Here is a 26595-nt window from a genome sequence, read left to right on the forward strand (position 1 = left end):
GCTGTCAGTAAACTTAGTTTATGTTTTATTTCATTTTAATTCACGCTTTTAATTATGCTCCAAGGTACGAAATACATTGAACTATTTGTTTGTCGGTTCATCGGTTCTCTTATGCTTTTATGCTTTTATTCTTTTATGTTTTTTTTGCTAAATGTGGATCTTACATGAGAGACAAACGTTGGGATCGATACAATATAATGCAATACAATACAATACAATAGAATGCAATCTATGGGAGGGAATACTCGAATACTGTCGAAATGAAACCAAATTCCATTTTGTATGCCTCAAAAAAACCTCAAAAACGAAGGGAACTTTTGGGGCCCGACTCTTTTCTGCACTCAGTTTTCTATCGATATTGATCTTGATACCTAAACTAGCTAACAAAATCATTATTTTGTTACCAACAACAACAAGGGGGCGGGGCACATCAGCTACACTACAAAAATATAACGAGGCACACGTGGCTCGACATCAAGATACCCGACAGATACTTGGATACGTGGACAGACGATTCTGATATATTCCAGCTTATCAGGAATAAGTATACATTCTTTCGGTCTTTGAGTAGCGGATATACTCGTAAACAGTACTATATATGTATTTCTCTTAGCTTTTTTTGCTGCCAGTTTTTCTCTATTCTTTAATTTATGGGGTGGTGGGACGACTAGTGATATGAGGAATATATGTGTTTGTATGTTAGGGATTGAGGCATTTTCATGCAGCACCAACAGAACACTGACCTACATGACCTACCACGAGCAAGAACTGTTCTAAGGCTAGGGGTTCTCCCTTGATCTCTCTTTCTGCAGCACCTCGTATGACAATTTAGGCGGGAACTGGATGACAAGTGTTTCGAATGGAATTCTATACTGGATGGGGTAGGTAGGGTAAACATCATTCTTATAGATACGCATTCATAAATGTATCTGCATCTGTATCTGCATCTGTGTGTAATTTCTATATTTAGTATGTATGTTTTTTTGTATGTTGTATATTGTACACTTAACATTTTGTATTTTTGCATTTTTCAATTGTTTTGTAACCATTGTTTTGTTGTTTTAGTAATCTCTTAACTTTAGGGTAATAAAAAAATACATTTCTTCTTCTATTTAGTTAATAATCATTTCGTTCCGTCGTCTCCATCTCTTGTTTCTCTCCATCTTCATCTTCATCCCTATAATCCATAGTTGTAGCGTAATACAATTTGCAACTAGACTTAATTTAATTTATAAATATATTTCCATTTAGGGGTTGGGTATGGGTATTCCTGAAACACTGAAAGCAGTGCATGCAGTGTTTGTAGTATGCGTATGCCTATGCCTATCCTGTCACTAAAACTGAAAGTATTCTATGAAAAAATTCGATGGATGCCACGTAAAGTATCTTACAAATAATACAAATACATTAAAATCATTGAAGCTAACGATTAAACGATATTATTTAGCCTTTACTAGCAATAAAAAATCTATTTAAATTCGATGTTCTTAGAAAATCAACTAATCACTTATTAAAGCTCATTGAAAAATTAAATTTGAAGAGAAAAAAAACCAGCATGGCACGCCAGCATTTCCATAGAAATACCCATAAAAAAATTGATAGTATCTCTTACAATATACATATATATATATATATATATATATATATATATGTATATCTGTTTCTGTATCTGTATAACGACGCATGGCATTTGGTTTCCTTAGAAGTATTGTAATTTTTGTTTCTTGTTTTCGGTTTTCTGCGGTTAGCAAGGGGCTCTCTTTTTAGTATTACCTAAAATATACATCTAATAATACTCAAAAACACAAGTCTAAACATTTCGCTCCTCTTCCTCCTCCTGCGCACTGATCCTCTCTCTCACACGGCCGTCTCGTGGTCAGTCTCATCGATCCGTCCCAGTCGCCAGGAGTTTGGATCACCAGCTAAAACGGATTGTTTTAAAAGAACAAAGCAAGTAAAAGAGAAGAGAAAGGTATATATTATTTCTCAATGTGTATTCCAGATATTAAGTTCTATTCAAGTTTTTTGAAGAGCCGACGGTTAGAAAGAGAGTTGTTTCGGCTTTTCGGGGGACGCTATCGAATGGAACACTTAATTTGTTTGATTTAACAAAGGCAGGCATGCATAGAATAGAACTCTAAAAAGCTTACGAAAAACGATAACTATTAAAAACAGACACACAAACGGTCACACTACAAAACGGTAACGGTAAAGGTAACACAGACTTCTGAGAATATGAGAGAGAGAGAGAGAGAGAGACACACACAGCCTAAGGAGCATACATACATCTTTCATTTGATTTCATTTCTGATTACTGATTTCTTTGGTGTTGAAGTTGGAGTTTTTGTTTGGACTTACCGCAATCGTAATACTTCGATATCCTGGGCAGGGCTGATACACCGATAACACCACACACACAACAGATAATCGAACGATAGTCGATTTCGGTGGTTTGGTGGTTGGTTTTTTTGTAGGATTTTGTAGGTGTTGGTTGGTTGGTTTGTAGTTTTGTAGTTGGAGTTGTAGTTTTGTTGATTAACGTTTATGATCGATTTTTTTTTTTATTTTATATTTTTTTTTTTATTTTGGACATATCGTACAACAAAATTATAGTTCACCGAAAAAATAGAAAATCAAATACATAAATTTCATCACAAATCAAACATACAGATAGTACAATATATGTATGTATGTAGGTGGGCTTTTGTTTTGATATAGGGAAGGGTAAGAATTGTGAAAGTCATTTGAGTGAGGAGGAAAGCAGAGGGAAACAGTGAGAGAGAGTGAGATATAGATTCAGATACAAATTACGAATATTCAAAATACGACTGGTGTTTGAACATTTAAACTATAGGTCAGTGTGTCACGCGCCTGCTAATCGCACGTGATATTTTGAGAGCCTCTAATCGAATTCTATTTCGAGACTATGCTATTTCAGTGTTTGAACTTTGTTGTAGATCGATTAATCAATGAATCATCCAGACAGTTCTATTCTTTAGCTATGGATTCGATTGATCTTATTTCTAATACGTACTCTAGCTACCCAAGATAAGACTATCTTAGAAAGTACTATCTGACGTATCAGATGCGCCAGAATCATTTGGTCAAGAATTTAGTCATATTTTCAGATATATGTACATATTTTCGAGTAGCTGGCTTTCATTGGATGGCCAGCAAATTATTCTTTCCACTTAATTCCTTTATAGAAGTGTTGCTCCTGCTGTAGAACCTTTAATTAGTCTCTAAGACAAGTGAATGTTTTGCTAATTACGCTACAATAATTATTGATACACGGGCTTGCAAATGGGGCGGAAGTGATCGTCAGCTCAGGTTTTGATGTGTTTACAGAGTGTGTGCGAGATTGCCATATGCCTCACAGAATACCCAACCGCCGTGCCGTCACACTCCCGCGATCATCGGCGCTCGGCACAACAGATGGACGGACAGACGGACAGACAGACAGACAGACAGACAGCGACAAATCGCAATCAACAGTCGGCGCGGAGATCGCGACAATAGCAAAATTGTTTAATTAAATAGAAAATATTTTTGTTATTAAAATAAAAAACAAATCAATGCCAAAATATTGTTAATGATGCCAAATGGTCGACAGTCGGCAGCGGCAGAGCGCGTGCCTTCCCATCGATTGGAAGATATAGTATACATGTATCTGATACGAAACGAGTGGATGAGTGGATGTTCTTCTCTTGATATATATAATATGATTTTTAGTTTTTTATTTGCTTTCGTTTTTGGCTTGTTTACACATTCACATTTATTCCTTTCGTTATACAAATAATTATTTGTTGGGGTATCGTGTGGGGGGATATGGGACTTGGGCCTGCGATTGGAGCGGGGCGATTATACACAGCAGATCAGATATAAATATATATAGCATGGTTATAGAGTATGTGTATGTCCTATATTGCAAGTATGGTTATGTATGTACAAAGACTTAGGTGCCTAGGTATTGCTTACACAGTATTAAATATTAATTCTAATTAGTTTTCGCGCTCAATTTGTATGCAAATCAACATAAATGTGGAGAACACAAACAACAAATAATAGCAATAATATTATAAATGTGTTAATGACAAACAAATGGGTAGAAAGTATATTAGATAACAAAAATTCATTCAGAGAACAGATCTTTTGAAGATTTCATTTTGGGTTAAAAGATCATTTATCATTCATTAATCATCATCACTTGTCACTCGATTCCCCCGCCCCCGCCCCAACACCACTCATCACACATTGATCTTCGCTCGATCTTCAATCGCTGAAGTCGAGAGCTGTTCTCCAACCAGTTGCTTTTTTTTCGAGTATCCGAATCAATGATGTCTCTGCTGGTGGCACTATCTTTTTAGGATCTTGAAGAAGTTGCAAATTCATACAGCTGCAGATTACAATTATCTATCGATTGCCACGACTGACACAATCTATGAAACAGAACATAATCTACACCAAAAGTCTAATCTTTGATGAGAAATCTCTTAAGCTACAGTCAAGTATCTTAATCTAATTTGAATCTGTGCTCAAGATCAGTCACAAACGTCTATCAACTTCAGATCTCGCTACGCTGCAAGATCATATGTCAGAGAACTAGCCTATGATCATGATCAGAGTCAAACAAACATCTTAACTACAACATACTATACTCGCGCGAGAGTACACTTATTCAAAATCAAACATCAAGTATGTGAATGTTTGATCATGATCAGTCGAGTATCTCATGTTCGTATCTGGATGTGGATCTGGTTTGACTACAACTCATACGAGTAGTCGTATTCAAGGATTTGAATTAACTTCAACAAATTCCGCTGATTCAATTCAATTCAATTTATAGCTCCGCTGCCTTCCCTGTGATCTTTCATTAGCGGTGTCGATTGATGGGCCTCAACTTCTGTGGAAAATGTATTGCTTTCCTTTCCTATTATTTTCTGTGGCGTGTACTTGGGGTATCAGTGCGGGAGAGTGTAGAGTGACAAGTTAGATTTGTTTGGTCTGCGAAATTTGAATGGTGCCTGGCTTGTTTGTTTGGATCTTCGTTTTGGGTTTGGGGTTTCTCGTTTGGTTATACAAAACATATAGAGTACATATTGTAATGCTATTAGAGTGATTAGATCTGGCTAGAGGAGGAGGCGGGGGAGTGTGTGTGTGTGTGCTAGATTCTATGAGATGCGATGCGATGTTTGCTTCTGGATGATGAACAGGCGCTGGAGTTGGCGCTGGCTCTCTCTGCGATCGGATCGGCTTGATGAGTGAATGATGGACTGGATGATGACGAGGATAATGCTGCTGTTGCTGCTGCTGCTGTTGCTGTTGGTGGGCTCCTGTTCTCAGCGATTGCGTGTGTGTGTGTACCTTCTGCGGTGGCGGAGGCGGTGGAGGTATCGTGTCGTGATTGGTTGATTGTCGTCTGTTTTTTTGTTTTGGTTTTGGGTCAGAGGTGAACTGTTTTGTTGGTATGGCAAGTGGAGCGAGTAGCGAGTTGCGAGCTGCGAGTGGCATCGTTGTAGCAGCATTTCTTCATTTCCCCCTTCATTTTACAGAGCACTTTGATCGTTGTTGTTCGAGGTGGAGGAGGACTCGTGCACTCGTGGCTCTTGTTGCAGTTGCAGTTGCATTTGCAGTTGGTGTTGCAGTTGCAGTTGTTCTTGTTGCAGTTGCAGTTGCAGTTGTTGTTTGTACGTGCGACCAAGTAAGGGAACATGCTCTTCTAAAATTAGAGTTTTTTTTGTTTTTTTTTCGTTTTTTTGTTTTTTGCAAAAAGGTAAAAAGAAAAACGGAACAATAAACAGAAACGTAGAAATCAAAATGAATATAAATAAAGTTAACGAATAAATCAAACTACTTGTAATCGTACTTCGAAGTTAGGCTAAGGTTGGGTTCCAAATGTGAGGTTAGGTTCTAGCCAAAAGTGAGGTTAAGCCATGCAAAAGCCCCGTCACAAGCAGAAGGCGTGCAAACAGAGAGCCAGAGACAGAGAAAGAGAGAGAGTTTGGGAGGTGAGAAAATGAAGGCTGAATGAAAGAGATGGACAGCTAGAGATACAGACAGGGTGACAGAGAAAGGGTGAGGAAGAGAGAGAGAGAGAGAGAGAGAGAGAGAGAGTGAGGGGAGATTGGCGACTCACCCTGCAGCTGTCGATTGATAAGCGCCGTCAGTCCATGGCCCACATCCACGCTTTTCTTCAGTATGAGCATCGGCTTATCCTCGGCATCCTCCGCATAACCCCCAGATGGCAGGAAGCCATTGCTGGCTATCGATTCGCTCACCTGCAAATAAAATCGAGTTAATCGAATCACTTATCGGAGGCGAGACTGTACCTACGGGGGGTACAGACCTGTGTGACCTGCATGAGTTTCTTCACAACATCCCGACCCAATATATGATCAAAGACGGTCTGCAAGAAGGGCTCGGCCATAATTGACAATTTGAGCTTGTCGCGATGCCAGATGAGCACACGGGACTCCTCCATGGCCATAATGGAGACCTGCCAAAGAGCAATAGATACGCATAAGAGATATATGTATATTTGAAAGAATGGTACATACCTGAAAGTAATCATCTGTCGATACGCCAAACCATTCCGGCGAGTCTAGGAACTGATGGGGAAACACAATATGCAATGCCCTCTGATGCTGCGACACGACCAACCTTCAAAGTGGGGAAATCGAAATATATATCGCAGGTTCTGTTGTTGGTGGAATCGGTAATTCTGTAACTCACTTGCCACTCAGCACCAGCGACAGGCTATCGACCTTGGTGACCTTCTCCTGGGCATAGACCTCCTGGTACTTCAGGGCACGTATAACCTTCATGCAGTTAAGCACCTTTTTGAAATGATGTCGCGTCACATGCAGTGGCTGGAACAGGGCCATGTATACCTGGAATACAAGAATAATGCCAACAATTAAAATATATTACCACAAGGTATAACCGTTGGGAACTATGCAAATATGGATTTCTTAGCTTAAGTTTCCGGCTTCAAAGGAAAGATCTTTAAACACTCATCAACGTTGGGGTTTTGTATACGAAAGCGGTTATTGGTAGCCATTACCATAACCATAACCCACATCTTCAATAATGAAAGATCTTCTCATCGATGGGTTTATTCTTTCGCTTTTGAGAATAGATTTTTGATCTTTTGAATGCCCGAGTCTTCAGAATGCCTGACTAAGTCTTACTCTACGGATCTGGGATCTCTAAAAATCTCTGGGCTTCAAAGTTGATGACTATTCACGATGGCATTCGCATTAGTCATCATATGTAGTACCCCTTTTCCACACGATCAGCGGATGGGCATTACATTGGAAGTACTCGTATTCCCTTATAGTATTTAATGGGGCTGTTCCCACATCTGTGCTTACAAAATGAAATGCGTTCCAGGTCGAGCCCCCAGCCCATCCCCAAAAGGTAGGAGTATCCCCAGAGAGAGAGAGAGAGATCATTGAACCCCCAAGTGCTGATCATCTCCCCAAAGGTTAGTTGGGTGTTGAGCCTCATCTGTTGCCAGGGTGCTCCCCCGTTTCCCCGTGAGTCGCGACAAACAAATTGTGGAAATTATTCAACATTTTTCCACTAAATGAATCGAATGTTGACATTCGTTTTGGCTCCGATTCGCGCCCTGCTAATCGTCAAGTACAACAAGATAGAAGCACCCCGCTCGGCGGGGGTTGCTAGATGACGCTTCGACTAGTTGTTTTTTCGGGGGCAGTCGTCTGTGATTGCCCCCCTACCACTACCTCTACCCCCCACGCAATCGCAGCGAAATGGGCCACAGCCAGCGCACAGCAAACAGCGACTCGCGATCAGCAATCACATGGCCCAAACGATCGGCTGTTGCCATGCGAAAATGTTGCTGTTTTGCTGCTGCTGACGCAGCCGTTAGACAGACGCTCCAGGGGGCCCCTCAGTCGCGATGGAGGCACCAACCACCAGCAAGAGGCAACAGCAACAGCAGCAGCACCAGCAGCAGATCACATTGCATGAAACGCCAGCAGTTTTTGCCACGCGAGTGCTCTGCTCTAAATACAGAGTACATGGACTCTCATGGACTCAAACCTTGTCGACCGACCGATAGGCGCTGCTGCATGACGCGGAGTGTAGAGGATTAGAGGCATGGTGGCAGATGGTACCATTTCAAATGGTATTATTCAGGAATACATATTCCCCATTCGCCATTCCCCCTTCTTAATCTTAGAGTCTTTCCAATTCGTTGTTGAGTTTCATGTGGATTTTCTTTCCACTTTTTGCTGTTTTGTGGCGGCAATAACATTAAACATTAACGAGCTGGGCAAAATAAATAAATAAAATAATCAAAAAGTTTAGCCCGAGCGGCAGACAAATTGTAAATCCGACAACGGGGCAGGTTTGGCGGCTTCTGCTTCTCCATTCTCCGCCTCCCATGCCGCATGCGGCATCCACTCCAGGGGCAAATCCAGCGATTCGTTTCGATTTGCAACAGTCGCAGCCCCAGCAGTCGAGAGCCGGCGGCAGTCGTCGGTCGTCGCGGACATTGCCGCAGATGCCAAAGTCACGTACGCCAAAAGCCCAGGCGGAGCTCCGAGTCGCCAGCCAGCGCGCCGGTTTCAAATACAAAGATCCATAAAGGCTACACACGGATCGGGGATACCCTTGCAGACCGAGAGATCATCTGTTCAAAGCCAGAAGGTCTATCTTAGATGCTGAAAAGTACCATTAGAATTTAGATAGAAGAGATTTGCCCTAAGAAATGTATGGAGTAGAATGCTCTTTCATCATTCGATTGCTGTGAAACTTAGGGGACGTATTGAGTGGCTCCGAGTACTAAGTGCCTCAATCTGGGGGATATCTGATAGATAGAGGATAGATGGAGCACCAACAGATGATCCAATACTGGAATACCCCGCCTGAAAGAGTAAAGAAAAAAGTATCCGAGGTAGGTGGAGGCACAAACGGAACGAAACACTGAGAATGGGAAGAGGCACTGACCAGAGGCCCTGGCAGATTAGCGGGTCTCTTGATGAAGATGAACTGCTGCACTGGGATAGAGATACAGATACAGATACAGATACAGATGAGCGATGACCATACGATTGCCGTCGTTCCTTTTTGTGTGGGAAACAAAGCGCAATTCCGCTGAGCCGCTCCGCAATTTGCGAATTGAAATCAATGAATGCGAGAATTCCAAACACAACAGAACAAAATAATAATAATAATGCGTACACACATAATGATAATAGTACGGCGCGACCACTGGACCAATTTGAGACTTCAGAAGGGGGAGATGGGGATGATGGGGATGATAGATTGCATGATCTGAATGATTTTTATGACAGATAATGCTCTCTCCGCTCCATTTCGAGCACTTTGAGGAACCGATCCGCACTTCCAGGCGCCATAAGTCGATGGCACTGATAACGAAAAGAGTGCGCAGGCTGACCCATAAAGATCGTATAAAGATATAAGGGATTCACAAGAAGAAATCATATAAATTATAGTGGAAAACACTCTTTATATATCAACATTGTACAACAGAATCTCTGTACAAAGCAGCATATTCATTCATTATTCAGCTGATGATCTCCTAAAGTAGTGATTCGAGTCGGATAAGCAGTAGCTTCCATTGAGATGCATCTGACAAGCAGTAGACAAGACTGACAAGCAGTAGATAAGCCCCAGAATCAGTAGAATCGCACTCCATCACAGGGGTCTTTATCATATGTACCTCTGTAAACATTTAATGCATTCCCATTCTGCGCAATTTCCAGTGAATGCCATACGTGTTTCACGTATGTAGGTACCATATTTCCTTGCCGAATGAGTGCTCGCACTTAATGAAATGCTCTTAAAAAGCTGTGAGAACGGAGAGCTGACCAGCCTGAATGAACAGAAGAGAGACCCCGACCGATCCTCCCATAGATTTCTGCGACAGAGCAGTGACAGCGCAGCAGCAGCAACATAAGAAGCAGTGCTGCAGCAGCAGCAGCAGCAGAAGAAAGAGCAGTGACAGAGCAGCAGCAGCCACATAAGAAGCAGTGCTGCAGTAAAAGAGGTGCAGCAACAAAAGAAACAGAAGAGGCAGCGCGGCAGCAGCAGCAGCAGCAACATAAGGAGCAGTGCTGCAGCAGCAGCAGATCCACAGGGAGCGCAGAAAAGCATTCAAGAGCCATTGAACCTGTTGTTGTGATAAGCAAGCGCCAAGGTGTATTCAAATAGGGTAAGTCGTTACTTGAATAAGTCGTGCAATTTATATTGGCTCGAGCACCAGTCTTGCGCTTTTGTTGAGAGAATTGAAGGAAAATATCACTCTGGTATACCTCATAGAAAACACCTTGGAGCAAATGGAGCGGTCAAGAGAGCCGCTGTTTTAGCCATAGATAGAGAGAGAGAGAGAGAGAGAGAGAGAGAGAGAGAGCGAGAGTAATAGTAAGAGAGTGGGCATATCGATAGGTGCACACGTTGCGCCGCTTGGCACTTGAATGCCTTTTCTATGGCTGCTACGGAATGGTCAGAATATGGCAATGGTAGTATCTATGGGAAATTTCCAGTGTAGGCTGTAAAAAACGAATGGATCGCCATCAACAACAACCATCTTGTCCTGCTGATAAGAGGAGCTGCACCCCTGTAGCCATGCACTTCACTCTGCACACACTCCACACTCCGCTCTGGCCGACATTGTGCTTTCTCCAGCGAACCATCGCCTTATCACTGCGCCTCTGAGCAGCGGGCAGACGCTCTAATAGCCCCTCCGTTTTATCAGCCGATCCTCTAGCCAGTTGGATCGTCGTTTTTACCGCCTCATGGTGAAATACCATATGAAATCGGACTCCTGCCTTTGGCTGTTGTTTGTCGCTCTCGAAATTTCATATTTCATTTCTGTTTGTGCTAATCGAGTTCTATTGTCAATAATCGACGATGATTCCGATTCCGATGTGCGATTCATATGACTTTCTTTGAGGCAGACACCGCCTCACGTGGGCTTTTTCCGCCCTCCATCGGAGATTAAATTTTGTTTGTTATTCTTTTTTTTTTGGACAATGATTGAGCGAAGGCATTGTGTGGGCTTCGGGGGGCTATCGTGATCAAAGACATGCCTGCCCTCTGAGATGGAGATAGATCTCTATTTGGATCACTGCCATACGACGGACAGACAGCTGATCTGATGATCCAAAGATGCTGATGCTGATGCGGACACTGACGCAAGGAACGACATCTTTCATCAGGTTTCGGGGACCGCCTGACGATGAGTGCGTCAGGTGCTAAAAGAAAACCATTTCCACGTCCCGCATGTACCCTGTACGGACCGCCTTCTCTCCCACCGACCACAGCACACGCATGTGACGTGAAAGCCGAGCGGCACGTCCGCATTCGAGGCAATCAAGTGGAATTTGCCACAGCCGCAAAATGAACGCAAAAAAAAAATCAAAATAACAAAAGGCGACGGCAAAAGCAGACGTTTTTTGGCCCACGTAGAGACCATCGCGTCCCATTGTCCAAACACCCAATAAATAAACGAGAGATAAACGCGAAATTAGCTAAATCTGATAATATTCGCCGAATCCCCGTGGTTCCCCGAAGTCTCAAGGCAAGATCAATGTTCGAGGTTTGAGGATCGAGTACAAAGAATATCTATAAAAGGACTAGAAATGGTTGGCAAAATGATAAAGGAAGACCCTTATAGGCTCATGATAAATCTATGATATATCCAACTTTGATAATATTTCGTATGCAATCTGGTATGTCTCCTGAGATAAGAAAACTATAAGAAGTAGATCAAGGATAGATCTTCAACTAGGATTATTCCTATGAGAGCAAAACTATCAACAATAATGTATATTCTTACGAATATCAAAGGATGCCTTCTATGGCTTCTCCCCGAAAATTCAAATGAAATATCGCCTAATCTAAATAAAATTATTTGATAAGAAGGTTTGTTCCCGTTCATTACCACCTTCCGAAGAAGCAAATGAGCAAGCAAATAATTTCAAATGAATTCAAATGAATCACTTCAACCCTGCCAGAATCGACTGCCAGAATCTTTTGCATCAAAGTCAGAGATCAAAGTCCATAGGGGATCGGTGGGTCGCCCCCATGGGTCGGTTCTTTGCGATAAAAAAAATAAAATAAAAATAAAAAAAACAGAAAGTTGCCAAATAAACAATCTGATTAAATGATTAAAGGTCAGTCCAACAATCATGGTCAAACAGTGGACGGATGGGTGGATGGATGGATGGATGGATGGATGGATGGATGGATGGATGGATGGGAGCCTCTTTCGAGGGTATTGCGTCTCCAAAAATTCGAAGAACTGAAGCCCGCCGAAAGCGATTCTTCCTTAGCAACGATGAGTGGGCACGAAATCGAGGGAAGAGCCCCCATTGAATTATTAAAATGCAATTATAATGGTCACGATGATCGGATCGGATCGGTGCGATCGATTGGAGAAAGAGAAAGAATATCGGGGCTTCCATAACAAAACTAATTCAAGCATTTGTATGCACAAAAAGGAGTCCCCAGCGCCATAAACGGATCGGATACATCGATTGATCGTCTGGTACAAAGATCCACGTCCGGCCAGAGCTCCAGAGGGCAACGGAAAAGAGTGAAGTGATGAGTGGAGACCCCGTCGCCGCAATTAGATAATGAGCAGTTTGTGGGCCCTCGATCAACGCGATCGCAGTCTCGGCGGATGAGAAGATACTATATAGAAAGTTCGCTACCTCCCTCCCCTATCAATATTTCGGTGCCGGAGATCAGCAGCTCTCTTGACATGTGGGGCACGTCCCGAACGGCGGCCCCAAAAAAGATGTCTGAAATATGTATACAGAAAATGGCCGACGAAGCAATCAGTCAGTCAGTCAGTCAGTCAAACAAATTCTTCAAAATAATGGTTATAGTTTATGTAGAGATCAACGATCATCAGAATCTTAGAAGATAAAAGACTACCGATCAATGAACGTATAGAAGATTGAGATCTTCTTAGAGTGATCTTTCCAAGCGTTCATTGCGATTTTTTAACCCTAACAATCGGTTGATATTCCCCACTGGAAGATCAAAGACAATTCTGAGAGATCATATAAGAACCTTTTGAAACGAGCCTCAAACGATAAGTAAGAGCCCTTCAAAGTAATTGTGAAGGTATGTATCTAAAAAATAAGTAAAAGCAAATACGATTGCTAATGAATGATCTTTAGGGCTTTCTGGTAGATCGCTAAAAAATATCTAATACGGATATATCCGTCAGAGATAGGTTTTTGTGTTTTTTTTGGGTGGGTGGAAGTTTCAGTCGAGAAAACCACCGTCGACGTCAAAGTAAGAATCGATTCAACGAATTCGATGGACGACTCATTCGGGGATTTGGATTGCAGATCGGGGTCCCCAAAAGAGATCCCCCCTCTTCGATTGCGCTCTCTCTGTGACGTCAGTGTGGAATTCTGAATCAATGAATTTTTTGTGGATTTTTATGTGTTTTTGTAGTAGAAATTCCAAAGCCCAGGCGAACGGAAAGCTACAACAAACGTCAGAGCCTGGAGGGGAGAGCAAAGAAGTGAGAACTGGGAAATGGAGAGCAAGAGGAAGAGGAGCAGGTGGAGTGGGTGGTGTGGGGTGGGGTGAGGTGGGGGACGAAGGTTAAGCCGCAAAAACTATTCACATGTGGCGCTCATTAAAGCGCAGGGTCCCATTTGTCAGGTGCTTATATGGGGGGTGGGATTCGGATTCGGATCGGGAGCCAAAAACGCGAATGCCAAAACGATCACAACAGCAGCGTGACAGAAGCCGCTAATTGAGATTCTGCAGGTGATAAGGGAACTGCAAAAGACAGAGAGAATAGGAGAGCGCTTCACCTCCCTCTCTGAGGCGGCTACTCTCTCCCACTCTCGTAACTAGTGCCGTTTAAGCGCAGAGCTTGATCAGCCAAAAAACTGTAATCAAAGAGAGGGCGAGAGAGCATTTTCAAGAGAGCGCGCCGCAGAGAAGGAAGCAGCGACGTCGCAAAGAACCGAAGCGACAGCCACAGCGACGGCGACGGCAACGGCAACGTCAGGCGGCCCCCGTCGTATATAAAACCTTATGCCATGGCTGTCGGCCCCATTCACACCTCAACGCGCGTGGACGTCGTCGCCTGCCGTCACCCAACCAACCACACACTCCCCCTTCAGCCACACTCACTAAAACCCTCCCACCCCCCGCGGTACATCGACTAACCACCACGTAAATTTCGAACTAAAAAACAGTTTTATTTTTTGATTGTGCGAAAAAGTGCTTCCGAAATACACAAAAAGAGACATTCAGAGAGAGAGTGCAAAGAACTAACGGTTAAATTACGTTGAGACAAAGAAATCAATGCAAAAATGTGCCATAATTCGGGCATTGAAAAAGGCGAGCAGCAGATTGAACGGTACATGGCCTTCGGTTTGCCCTCGCGCGCCGTCAAGAGCGTGAAGTACACGATGCGCAAGCGAGAGAAGCAGCAGCAGAAGAAGGAGCAGCAGAAGCTGCGACAAAGGCAGCAGCAGCAGGAGCAATACCTGGAAGAGCTGGAGCTGAGCAGCAGCAGTGGCAGCGGCAGCGGCAGCAATAACTACAGCGACAGCGAAGATAGCGGAACCGATATCACCTCCATGCAGCTGGCCTCAGCAGAGGCAGCACAAATGGTGGACACAGACACAGACCTAGAGCTAGAGGCAGCAGAGACAAAAGCAGAAATAGTAACATACGGCGCTGCAGCAGTGGCTGTGACAGCGGCAGTAGCAGTGGCTGTAGCAGAGAACCTGACATTAACAGAGACCCACAACACAAAGGGCAGCAGCATCGATAACAGCAGCAGCAACAACAACAGTGAGATCTTCAAAATTCCCAAAATGTGCGGACGCTTCCGCAAACTGCAACAGCAGCAGCAGCAGCAGCAGCAGCAAGAGCAACAGCAACAGGTGGAGGATATTTCTCAGCTGAAAGCACAGCAGCAGCGAAAGCTCAGCTCGATGGAACCCTCGATGGACGATGCCCTCGCCATTGGCACCCAAATGACGCGCAAGGTATCGGAACGGATCGCCTGTTTGGTCGCCCAGCTGCAGGGCAGTCGACTGTACACGTGAGTACCCCACCATGTTAACGAGCCCCCAAAATATCACAAGCGAGCACACACCCATCATCTATCATCATTTCACCATGTGACATACAAATTCCAATGGAAAAATGGGAAAAAAATGGGAATTATCAGCAGGCGGCAGGCGACAGGCAACAGGGCAGCCAGGCATCCCTCTTATCGTTCGTTTGCACGGTAATGGATCATGCCGCTCGCCCGATCACGCCTATTCATTATTTTCCCCGAGTGCTTTTGGAATTTTTCTGTGCATATACTCTGTATTACCTGTTGTTGTCAGCTGTTGCTTTCTGGACACAATACGTTTATGCAAACAGCTGAAAGCTAGACCTCCGTCAGATGATGTTTAAAGCTTAAAGAAACATGAAATTCAATTTAAATCGCATTAGAACGTCACTTCCCTTCGAAGGCCTAAAACAGGGCCATAACCTAACCCAATGCAACCTGCTATTTCTGTCCCACACAAAAAAGAAACCAGTTCTTGCAGGTGATTCATTTGGAGTCTCACTTATCAAAAACGTATTACTAAATATAATTGGAGAATCGAGCACGAGTAAGAGTATTTATAGATACGATAAAATACTATCGGAGCTTATAGCCTTGTCCGTTGAGTCAGCTTTTTTAGGGGGGTGCGGGCGGCGGTTGGGTGGGCCAGAGCTTATCTGCTGCCGGAGATCCCTGACGAAACGAAGAGTCAATTGAGTTCCCTCCCTCACACCTTGACAGTGAAATTGTTGCGTGTGGGCAAAGTCAACAGAGTTCCCGAGTTCCCTATTCCACTCGAACGGGTGCCCCCATTCCTCCCTCCTCTCTCTATCCGTCACTCTCGATCAAAGTCTGATTTCTGTGGCGACGTCACAGCAGAGAGAGAGAGAGAGGTAGTGCGGTACTGTGGGATCGTCGTCGTCTTCGTCTTCGTCGTCGGCTCTGCGCTCACTCTCTTTCCTTGTCATTGGCTCTGTTGCTGAGTCAGTTACGTTCCGTTGACCCGCCTCCCTCCCTCAATATTCTACTTTTGCTTCTGTTTCTGGATTTTTATCAGCTGAACGGCACGCCGCACAGCTGATTCTCTGAATTCGCTCTGTTCTCTGGATTCGCCTTAAAGGTGCAAGTGCAAGATTATCTACAGTTATGGAGATTGGCAATTTGTTGCTCAAGTTATGGCTTCACTCTGTCCCCCTCCCGCCATGACCGATGGTGTGGTATGGGTGGTGTGGCTTGTGGGGTGGGAGGGGGGAACTTTAGTTGAGGGGAAGTGGAAAAAATTCATTATTTGGTTGCATGCGTTTTCGCACGTACGCCATTCTATGGTTAAAGCTCTACATTCGCCGCAGAAGCAGAGTAGAGCAAAGCAGAAATAAAAGCGCGAATATATGCAAAAATGTGCACCCACCGAATGGTAACGACGGAGAGGAGAGGAGAGGTAGGGTAGGCAAACATAGCAGCAGACAGACCACGCAACAAATGCGTAGAGGGGCACACACACACAGACAGCAGCTCACACCCATTTGACGTCGACGACGACGCAAGAGACAGAGATAATTTATTAGCGTGCGATCGGGTCGTGCGCTCTCTCTCCCCCGCTCTCTTGGGCGAAAGTTCGCTGCAAGCGAATCTGATCGTGAGGGCCACGTGTGTGCATACGTAACGTAACCAGAGAGCGGGAGAGAGACAAACGCTGAATATTCTTTCAAGAGTTATTTTTCCAGCCTTTACGTACAGTCTGTGACATAAGCAAGTGTCGTGTCTCGGAAAAGAGTTACAACACCATGGCTTCAAGGGTTTGGAGCTTGGACCTGCACTCCGGACTCTGGATTGCATGGCATGGCTATAACTTATTCAGATTAGATAGATCAAAGCACTCGAATTCGACATCGAACTCGAACAGAGGGGGGAGGGCGCATTCATCGATTAATCATTCAATTGATAACAGCTTTAGCGTTGAACTAACTTTAGTTTCGATCTTCTTTTATCCGCACAGAATACTGACGCGTACCACACAGCCAGCACACTTGATAGCTGTCTGCATCTTGGTCTTTGTGCTGATGACTGTCGGACGCGACCTGATCGAGGGTAGCCCCGCAACGACACCAACAACAACGACGAGAACTCTGAGCAGCAGCAGCTCAACCGGAGGCGGAGGAGGCAGCGGCACCCTGCCGAACCTCGTCTATCTGGGGGCATTCGCCACTCACTTTGGTTCGCAGATCTGGATGACATTCGTCTCGGGTAAGTTCTGCTCTCAAGGCTCAGGGGATCCATCCAAATCCATCAACCTATCAGCGCTCCATGCGAATACATATATGCAACGCCAAATCTTAGTCCCCTTTTGAGCGTTCCCCGAGTGGAGCTCGTTTTAATAATTCCCCAATCTTTTTTCCTCGCACACAGGCCTCTCGCTGTACTTCTCCCTGCCGCGCCACATCTTCGGGCAGTGCCAGCAGATCCTGTTCCCCCGGTACTTTGCCTTCAACGCCGTGCTCAGTCTCACGATGCTGGTGACCTATGCAAAGTACTTCCTTAGTGGCTGGACGACGGCGTCGGGCATCCAGGTCGGATCGCTGGCTCTGGCGGCGGGCATTGAGGTGGTGGTGCGACTGTACCTGGTGCCGCCGATGCTGAAGCTGATGCACGAGAAGTACAAGATCGAGGACGCCATCGGCAGTGGCCAGGAGGTGGGCAGCCTTGTCCAAGGCGATCTGATCGACTGTCCGCACTATCAGCGCGTCCACAAAGGCTTCCGTCGCATCCACATGACCATTGCCATTGGCAACATGACCGTCATGCTGGCCACGTGTCTGCAATTGTATTTTCTGGCATCGAAAATACATCTTAGCTAGGGCACAGCTGCACACACAACAAGAGAGGAGATGAGCAGAGCAGAGTGTTCAGCACCGGAAGATCATCTGTTCTGGCATCCAAGAATTTATAAATTAATCCTAGAGTCTAAAGAATCATTCAAATCATTTCAAAATGCACGACCACACACGCCACGTCACGCCACGCCACGCCACGCACTCTCTCGATTGTATTTAAATGTTCAACGATTAAATTCCACATTCAAAGGTCATTCGCCATCACACAAAATAATTTCTTAAAACGCACAAAAAACCCACAAACAAAAACTAAACGAGTATTTTCTGCGATTTTCCAATCTGATTTTCCTGTGATAAAAACTTACCCCACACCCCCCCACACACACACACATTCACAAGACAACTCACAAAACATTTAGTCGATAGCCGCGTTAGCCAATAAACAAACACACACCCATACACACACACACACAGTTATTAATTATTAGCCTATTGATAATTAATTATACCGAAAGCAACGTCTCTTCCCACCACACTTCAATTTTTTTATTATTTCCCCCCAACCCCCCCACCACCCCCTTTTTTTGGGTTATTTATTAATCCATCGAAACTATAATATTTAGCTGCTTTAATTGAGAAAGCAAACAAATACTTAGTGAATGTAGTTTTTTAATTATACATAAAATAAAAACCCAACATAAAAAATAAAAAGAAAAAAAAAACACCAAGAAGGGCAAAAATCGAATAAAAAAATAATACTACAAAATCAATAAATAAAAATATTCAAACCACTTGAAAGTGTGCTTAAAATAAAGATATAATTGTTTTCCTTCGATGGGTTTCTGGGAGGGGAGGGGGGATGAGAAAACTCATAGATCGGTCAGAATATGACCTAAAATTTAATGGGGGAAAATCCGACTTGCGGCTTTCTTTCGTCTGCTTTCGGTATAGCTTTAAAACTGTATTGCAGTCTTTCAGGCGGCGCCAAGAAAATATCAAGACAAAATAGTAAGAGAGCGAGAGAGGTGCATCGGTGCATCAAACGCAGAAATAAAAGCGCGAATATATGCAAAAATGTCCACCCACCGAAGGGAAACCGGGGAGGGGAGAGCAGACAGTCCACGCAACAAATGCGTAGTAACCAAAGAGCGAGAGAGAGAGACAATCGCTGAATATTCTTTCAAGAGATATTTTTCTAGCCTTTACGTACAGTCTGTGACATAAGCAAGTGTCGTGTCTCGGAAAAGAGTTACAACACCATGGCTTCAAGGGTTTTGGAGTTTGGACCTGCACTTCGGACAGGTCAGATTAGATTTATCAAAGCACTCGAATTAGACATCGAACTCGAACAGAGGAATATATACTCGAAACTCTGAATATAGAGAGGAGAGGAGCAGAGCAGAGCGTTCAGCACCGGAAGATCATCTGTTCTGGCATCCAAGAATTTATAAATTAATCCTTTAATCATTTCAAATTGCACTTAAAACGCACAAAGAGAAGCAAAAGGACTACCCAAAATCCACCCACCCCCACGCACACAGTTACAAGATGAACCCACTAGACATTTTGTCGATAGCCGCGTTAGCCAATAAACAAGCACACACCCATACACACAAACACAGCCATACATAAAAAGCCAAAAAAAATACTTAGTGAATATAATTTTAAATTTTCAATAAAATAATAAGGGAAATTTCGACTGTCTAGCGTTATAAGTGTATTGCATGCTTTTAGGCGGTGGCAAGGAAATATCACAAGAACAAGTAAGCGAGAGAGAGAGAGTCAATGCTGTGGGAGTAATCTTGAACTGAGGCAAAAACTTTTGGGCTCTCTCTCTCTCTCTCTCTGGACCTGCTGCCGCTGTCCTGTTTGGAAAGTACTTCAGAAAGACAGCAGCAGCGCAGCAGAGTTAGCTGCAGTAGCAGTACTCTCTCTCCGTCTCTCTCTCGTGAGAGCTTTTACCGTAAGTCTCTTCAGATCATCTCCCTTATACATAGCCTACTTTTTGAAAACTATATGTATGTATATATGTATGTATATTGCATGGGGCATGTGGGATGATTGCACTTACCGCCTCAATTTCCTGCTCAAAGCGCACGGGTCGCAGTCGACAGAGCACCACAATGAGATAGATGAAATTGACGCCGATGCCAAGGCCTGACCAGAGGACCACATCCGGGGTGCACTCCACCAGATAGCCGTACATCCCCATCATGATGCAGCCGATCAGCAGCATCGCCCGCATCCACAGCGAGCCGAAGGGGCCGTGGGGGGCCAGGAAGGCCAGAAAGAGGAAGGCCCAGCCGAGCTGAAAGTAGAGGTGGTGCGGCTGCTGCCAGTTGAGGCACTGCTCGATGGACCAGTCACCGGGATTGATGGAGCGCAGGGTGCCGTTGTTGTCCCACGTGATCGTGCCGCTGGCGGCGCTCGTACCCGCCGTGCTCTGCGCTATCAGGGTGCCCGCTGAGGCGGCGGCTGCAGCACCGGCTCCCACCTCGGCAGCGGCAGCAGCAGCCACACCTGTGCCCACGCCACTGCCGCCGCCCGCACCGATGCCCATGACGCTGGCGCTGCTGCCGGCGCTGTTGATCAAAGCTCCGACGCTAGCAGCGCTGCCGGCTGTGCTGGGCATGGCCTCGGCCTTGGCCTACCTACCCGACGTGTCTCTCTCCCGTGACTCTCTCACTCTCACTCTCACTCTCGCTCTCAACCTCACTCTCACTCTTCCGCGTGTCAGTCTGTCGCTCTTCTTGTCAGCTTGCTTTGCCCTCCTCGCTTTCCGCTCCTCTCTGCTGCTGCTGCTGCTGCTGCTGCTGCCTCAGCAAACGCTTGCGTAGGCGTAGGCGTGGTCGCTGGCGTTGGCGTTGGCGTTGCAGTCCTCGCTAGGCGGCTGAGGATGGGGACTGGTGGGGTTGCTGCTACTGCTGGTGTATGGGGTTCGCTGCTGCTGCTGCTGCTTCGTCTCTCGCTGCTGTCCCGTCTCACATTGTTGCATTGTTCCGCAGCTGCTGCAACGGCAAAATTAAAAGTGGCCATTAATTACAAAACCGTTAATCAATAACGGCCAGTCCATCAGCGATGCAGCAGTGGGAGTCGCGCCACATGACGCCGTGCCATTAGACGACTTCCTTGTGCAGAAAAGTGGCATTTCATAAGTGTTCGGGTTCCCATCCGAGGATGCTATTTATTATTTTTGGTTATGGGATACAAAAAAAAAAACGAATCGACGCCAGCATTTACATCCTATAAATGATATCTGATGTTATTCTCCAGAAGCCTTAGGGCTTTCATCGCTTGTAGCAGACGCCCAAAAGTGCAGCGATCTATAGAGTTCAAGACACCATCTCCATTCTGACCTCATGCTCCGCCTCTGCCACACTTCACCCGCCAGAAAAATGTCAGTGTTCCCCATAAAAGTCCGTGTACCAAGCAGAGGCAAAAAGTCCGCAGTTTAAGAGATACAGATCTTTCAGCCGCACACAACCTGTTCTTCGGAGCGAAATTCTGTGGCCAAAGGCCTCTCCTCTCCTCCAGAGAATACGTGTGCAACAAAGCAAATATTGTCTACGGAAACTTGGTCGAGACCCAAGCGCCCAGCAAATAATGGTTTTCTGCTTTTAGCCTGACCCAAAAAACTACCGAAAAACGGGGGGCCCCAACATACATACATATAGACAATGCGGAAACGGGGGGAAGTACGATGTACAGTGAGCGGTCCCCCACGATTCCCTCAGAAATACATGCACACATATGTATGTCACAGAGAAGCCTTCTCTTCCATCTAGGCTGCGTTTCACTGTACATTTTCGTATACGGTTTGGGTTTCGGGTTTGGGTTGGTCTTCGCTTCGCTGTTTATTGTTAGGGATGGTGTCGGGACATTTCCGGCATGGACTTGAACAATAAAACAACAAAGAAGATAGAGAAAAAAGAGTGGAAAGAGAAAGAGTGAACGAGATAGAGAGAGATAGAGATAGAGTGAGTGATGGGGTAAAGGCATACAATAATCAATTTGATGTCACCATCAGACCAGTTCGTGGTCGAGTCGTCACTCCTGGATCCCGGCTGTATATGAAAGCGGTCGACACCAGCGGCTGATGATTATGATGATGGTTGGATGATGACCATGACGATGACAATGACTCAACTTTGCATACACTTTTACTCTCCTCCTTCTCGTCCGACAATGTTTCTTCGGCGTGGATAATGATGATGTGACACACATATCACACAAGAAATAGCAACAACAATCAGAAAACAAGGAAAATGCTTCCATCATCAGACCCGCTATCACCATCGTTGTTGTTTTTTTTTTCATGAAGGGGAAGGGGAGTGTGGCAAGAACGCAAGGGAACGACAGAAACTGCATAACAACAGCAGCAAACCACAAAAGCAAAGACAAACACAAATTTACACCAACAACAACACTCACCAACGATAAAATCACACCAACAACTATAGAAATAACCATACACCAACAAAAGACCAACACCAATTCATTTTATCAACACCAACTTCAATAGAAGTCACAACAACCTACCAACAATATATCAAAACTTTCAACAAAACTCCAACACCAATTCACACCTCTGACAACATACACAAGCAACAATGAAAGCCCTTAAGAGCGATACAACACCTATGCACACTCTCAACAACATTCACCAACACCATGGTGCACATTTAATGACATACAACAACACTATTGAAATCCCTCAACAACGTACCAACAAAACCAATGCACACCAATAAAACGGAATAACACCATCAAACCCAACAACAGCACCTTTCCGCACCAAAAAAAAAAAACACAACACCAACACCATACAACAGCGTCAACAGTACAAATCTACACCCTCAACAATATTTTCAAAATCACCAATCTACACCCGCAACAATATATCCAATATCAGTATTATTCTTCGTCGAACAACAGCTTTACACCAACAGACCATCGTAAAGCTCCAACACAATGCAACACCAACACACAATCCACAGAACACTCTCCAAACAACAAAAGCACGGCAGACGCCGACAACGACAACGACGTATGGGGGCACTGAAGATGAAGTCATCGTCATGTTGTTGCCTTGAAAAAGAAGCAACAACAACAACAGCAACGACTAAGCCAGCGTCTCGGCCTGGCCTAAAGCCCAAAAAAAAAAAAAAAAAAAAAAAAACACCAAATGGGAACGAAGCTTGCCAAGCAGAGGGGAAGAGCGGAGCGAAAGAAGAGAGAAATATAATAATAAAATGTGTAATACAAGAAAACCATAAATAAGAAATTGCTGTTTAAGGCATGACGAAACTTTAATACCCTACAGTAGAAGGCGAAAGAGGAGGGAGCTAGGTGATAGGAATGTTGGAATGCGGTAGAATGCATAGAACCTTACCATTAGATGGATTTGATGGGGATTTCGTAAACTTTAAAGAGGGATCACTCTTCCAGGGATACATCCTCTACCCAATCATTCTTGGCTCAGCTATTGCCAGAGATACAACTCATTTTAGTGGAGAACTCTTCCCCCGAGATGGAGCGCAACCCAAAGGTCCATAGACCACCCCGAAAGTGAGGGTATTTTTAGCCACGACCACCACATGGGCACCAAAGACAATTCAAACGACCACGCACGTTCAGTTCATTTGCTGGTTTTGCTTCTTTTTTTTTTAACGATATGCACATGGAAAACTTGAAAGCCTCTTGGATGCTAAAATGCCAATGAGTTTGTGGGGCACTTGACTTGGTCGCCGCCGCTGCATTCGCCTGATAATTGCCAGCCACTTCGGGGTGGATGCCAGCGCTGTGGAGGAGTGCTGCGATTTGGACCGGATTGGATTGGAGTGGGTAGCGGTACCGGTAGCGGTAGCGGTAGTGCCTCTCATCGAAGAGTGGGATGTTGAAGCAATAGAGAAGATAGGGTGGGATGGCATGTCAATGGCCAATGACAATATTGACCACCGGGTGGAGGGTGGAGGGTGGAGAGGGGACAGAGAGAGGTTTCTCCATTTCTTTCCACTTGCCTTAGGAAGTCACATCATTGGGGGTATCCAAGTCATCAATTTCTTCGACTGCAATTGATGGTAATTCATTCGAGTAATCATCAGTGGGGGAAACGCGGGGAGTCGAATCTAATGGACATGTGTAATCGCTTTCCCTTTGAGTGTCGCTGCATTTATGGAATCCAATTGACATCCGCCTTGAGGCAAACCTACATATACCCCATTTTGTTTTGAATTTATATATACTCGTGCCATATTGTGGTAGATAATTTCAGAAATATATTTCCCCTATTTGGGGCTACAGAAACAACAATTAGTGGACTGCCTGCAGGGGTGTTACCCCTATCGTTCTCTCCGATACGCGATATCTTTTTACCCGCGATTCTAATTGGTATTTGGCCACAGACTTTCGAACCGCGCAATCCAATTGGAAGTCCATTCCATTCGTTTGTTCCGTTTATGGCAGCAATTGGGAAATGGGACACTGCTCGAGGAGGGGGGGGGACGGAACGAAACGGGGCAGCCATCAAAGTTGGAAGCGCCATAAAAGTTTAATTACATGAAATTATTTATGTAAAGAAACGTTGGACTGCGTTTCTTTCATTTCGTTTGTTATTTATAATTTGTTAACAACCTTTTGGGAGCGGAGAGTGGATAATGGATAATGCTGGAGTGGAGCGGAGTGGAGTGGCGTGGCGTGGAGCGGAGGGACGTGACGTGACGTGAGGAGGAGAGGATGCCTTCGAGGCAAAACAGAAAGTGAAACGACGGACAGGTTTTTTTTCGGTGTGTGGCAATTTCCGTTTCCCACGGAGCGAGGACGGCAAAAAACAGACAACAATAAGAATTATAATAATAATAATAAAGACACGAGTCCCACCACCATACTAAAAAATGAAATATGTAATAATAAAAACTGATTTTGGTAAAAGAAAGTCGAAGGAAAGATTGTGAAATGGAATCTATGGATCGGTGCAAGGCTTATCCCACGATCGGAGATCGATTGTGATCAGTAAATATAGTACAAGGCCATATATCATAATGATTTAGTTCTTTAATAGATGAAATCTCCACCAGATGATTCTCCCCACCGAAGGGAGGGAGGGCCCTGGAAAATGGGCACTTTCCACCCGAAATCGCAAATGGAAATCAAAATATTGTACCGTTCCGTAGTATAAATATGGGATTGGATGGAAATCTTAAATTGGAGCCGGCTGTTGGAACCACCCGCTTCGGCGACGAGGAAAGTGTGGGCTAATGTAGCTGTAATATATACACATTTTTGTATTTTTGTCCCTAACACATTCATAAATCCATGCACACACACACACGCATACGCATGGGAGCGTGCATGTGCATGCAAATGCAATCACCCACACGCACACACACACAACACACACATCTTACAAAGAAACGCACAGTGCAAGAGGGAGCGAGGGAGAGCAGTTGATGAGAGCAGAGGCGGCGTGGGATCGGGGGGCGGAAGCATTAGGCAGAAGCTTGAGAGTTTTTCGCCAAGGCAGCGCACTCTTTATTTTTCTGCTCCCACCCGTCACCTTCTTTTGCTGTTACTCCTTCTCCCGCCAGCTCTTACTCTTTTTCCTTTCCTTTTTTCAACTCTTTGTCCTTCTCCTCCTCTTGCCCGTCTCTTTCCACTTTCCTGTTCAACTTTGCCTTGTGCGTGCTTGCAACTGCAATTGCTGCTGCTTACGTCGCTGCCTGCCCGTTGTTGTTCTTGCCGCTGTTCTGCCACCACCCGCCTTGGGACACCACACACACACACACACACACACACATATATACATGCATTTTTTGAGAGCGTAACTTGTGTTGATGTTCGATTTTTCATCATTCTTGAGCCTTTCTTGTGTGCATTTTTCATTCAAATAAATACACAGGAAAAAACACAACAGGCTTACACTATAGTGTGTTTATTAACTGTAATTATAGCTTTTATTTAATTACTTTTGGCGCGACAAAAGCAGCAGTAGCAGCAAAAACAACAACAACAACAAAAAGCCCTTTGCCGATGCTAAGGTTATGTATATAGCCATATAACTCTCCCACTCACACACACACTCCAGTTTGAATGAACAACATTTGGCAAAAGAACAAAATAACACTCACACTAACTCACACAAAAAAAAAAATAAAACACACGCTCAGCAAAAGGGGGGAGGGACGCACTCGGGCAGATTTATATTTTACACGTGAGAGAGCGAGAGTGAATAAATAATTTACTCATTTATTTACCAGCAGAATCTGTTTTTACTATATGCTTCGCGACGACCCAACGAGAAACCGACAATCCGACGACCCGACAGGAGATGTATTATTTGATAATATATTTGTGGAGATATCTCTCACTCAGAACTGGAAAAACAGTTCGATTTCGTTGCTCCGTACAAATACTCTTTGGTATTCCCCAAAGCCAAAATCACAGTTAGTTTTGTGTTTGTTTTTTGTGTTTACACTTGCTCGATTCATTACATGGCAACTACACGGTAACTACAAATTTTCTACATAATGGGAGGAAAAAGGGGGTATGGACAGCAGGCAAAGCAGCACAGAAAATGCCACGCATGCAAGGTGGAGTCTCCCTTTTGCCTAATATACCTTGAGACGAAATCGGCTTTTTGTCTGCAAGGTTTGTTCTCCCTCAAAACCCGCCGAGGTGAGGTTCGTACGA

The 26595-nt window shown here is 44.5% G+C and overlaps 2 protein-coding genes across 7 annotated transcripts; one reads left to right on the forward strand and one right to left on the reverse strand.

Annotated features, from left to right (window-relative positions):
- Positions 1 to 26402, reverse strand: LOC108159622 (blood vessel epicardial substance). 5 transcript variants are annotated; one of them, XM_017293098.2, is made up of 8 exons: positions 26160 to 26376; positions 19979 to 20915; positions 6733 to 6890; positions 6558 to 6660; positions 6347 to 6496; positions 6137 to 6278; positions 2359 to 2391; positions 1 to 1922 (listed from the first exon to the last, which is right to left on the reverse strand). In XM_017293098.2, the coding sequence occupies exons 2-8, from the start codon at positions 20537 to 20539 to the stop codon at positions 1858 to 1860; spliced, it is 1212 nt and encodes a 403-aa protein (XP_017148587.1). In that variant the 5' UTR covers positions 20540 to 20915; positions 26160 to 26376; the 3' UTR covers positions 1 to 1857. The 5 variants fall into 5 exon arrangements, with proteins under 5 accessions (XP_017148587.1, XP_017148596.1, XP_017148578.1 ...); XM_017293107.2 differs by lacking the exon at positions 2359 to 2391 and having other exon boundaries at positions 26160 to 26375; XM_017293089.2 differs by lacking the exons at positions 1 to 1922; positions 2359 to 2391 and adding an exon at positions 3723 to 5719 and having other exon boundaries at positions 19979 to 20912; positions 26160 to 26372.
- LOC108159612 (transcription factor kayak) lies at positions 14059 to 19351 on the forward strand. 2 transcript variants are annotated; one of them, XR_004471872.1, is made up of 4 exons: positions 14059 to 15079; positions 17073 to 17320; positions 17483 to 17992; positions 19328 to 19351. XR_004471872.1 is itself a non-coding variant. In XM_017293069.2 (3 exons), exons 1-3 carry the CDS (start codon positions 14340 to 14342, stop codon positions 17929 to 17931), a joined length of 1437 nt encoding a protein of 478 aa, XP_017148558.1. In that variant the 5' UTR covers positions 14076 to 14339; the 3' UTR covers positions 17932 to 18366. The 2 variants fall into 2 exon arrangements, 1 of the variants encoding a protein (XP_017148558.1); XM_017293069.2 differs by lacking the exon at positions 19328 to 19351 and having other exon boundaries at positions 14076 to 15079; positions 17483 to 18366.
- Positions 26403 to 26595: the final 193 nt, after the last annotated feature.

Source organism: Drosophila miranda, chromosome XL, assembly GCF_003369915.1.
Source record: "Drosophila miranda strain MSH22 chromosome XL, D.miranda_PacBio2.1, whole genome shotgun sequence".
Classification (NCBI taxonomy): domain Eukaryota; kingdom Metazoa; phylum Arthropoda; class Insecta; order Diptera; family Drosophilidae; genus Drosophila; species Drosophila miranda.

Coding starts and splice junctions, on each gene's coding strand:
- LOC108159622 (XM_017293089.2), bottom strand. CDS start 20,539: ATGCCCAGCACAGCCGGCAGCGCTGCTAGCGTCGGAGCTTTGATCAAC. Junction 6,661..6,732: donor TCGCTGGTGCTGAGTGGCAA/GTGAGTTACAGA, acceptor CCCACTTTGAAG/GTTGGTCGTGTCGCAGCATC. Junction 6,279..6,346: donor AACTCATGCAGGTCACACAG/GTCTGTACCCCC, acceptor TTTTATTTGCAG/GTGAGCGAATCGATAGCCAG.
- LOC108159612 (XM_017293069.2), top strand. CDS start 14,340: ATGTGCCATAATTCGGGCATTGAAAAAGGCGAGCAGCAGATTGAACGG. Junction 15,080..17,072: donor CAGGGCAGTCGACTGTACAC/GTGAGTACCCCA, acceptor TTATCCGCACAG/AATACTGACGCGTACCACAC. Junction 17,321..17,482: donor CTGGATGACATTCGTCTCGG/GTAAGTTCTGCT, acceptor CCTCGCACACAG/GCCTCTCGCTGTACTTCTCC.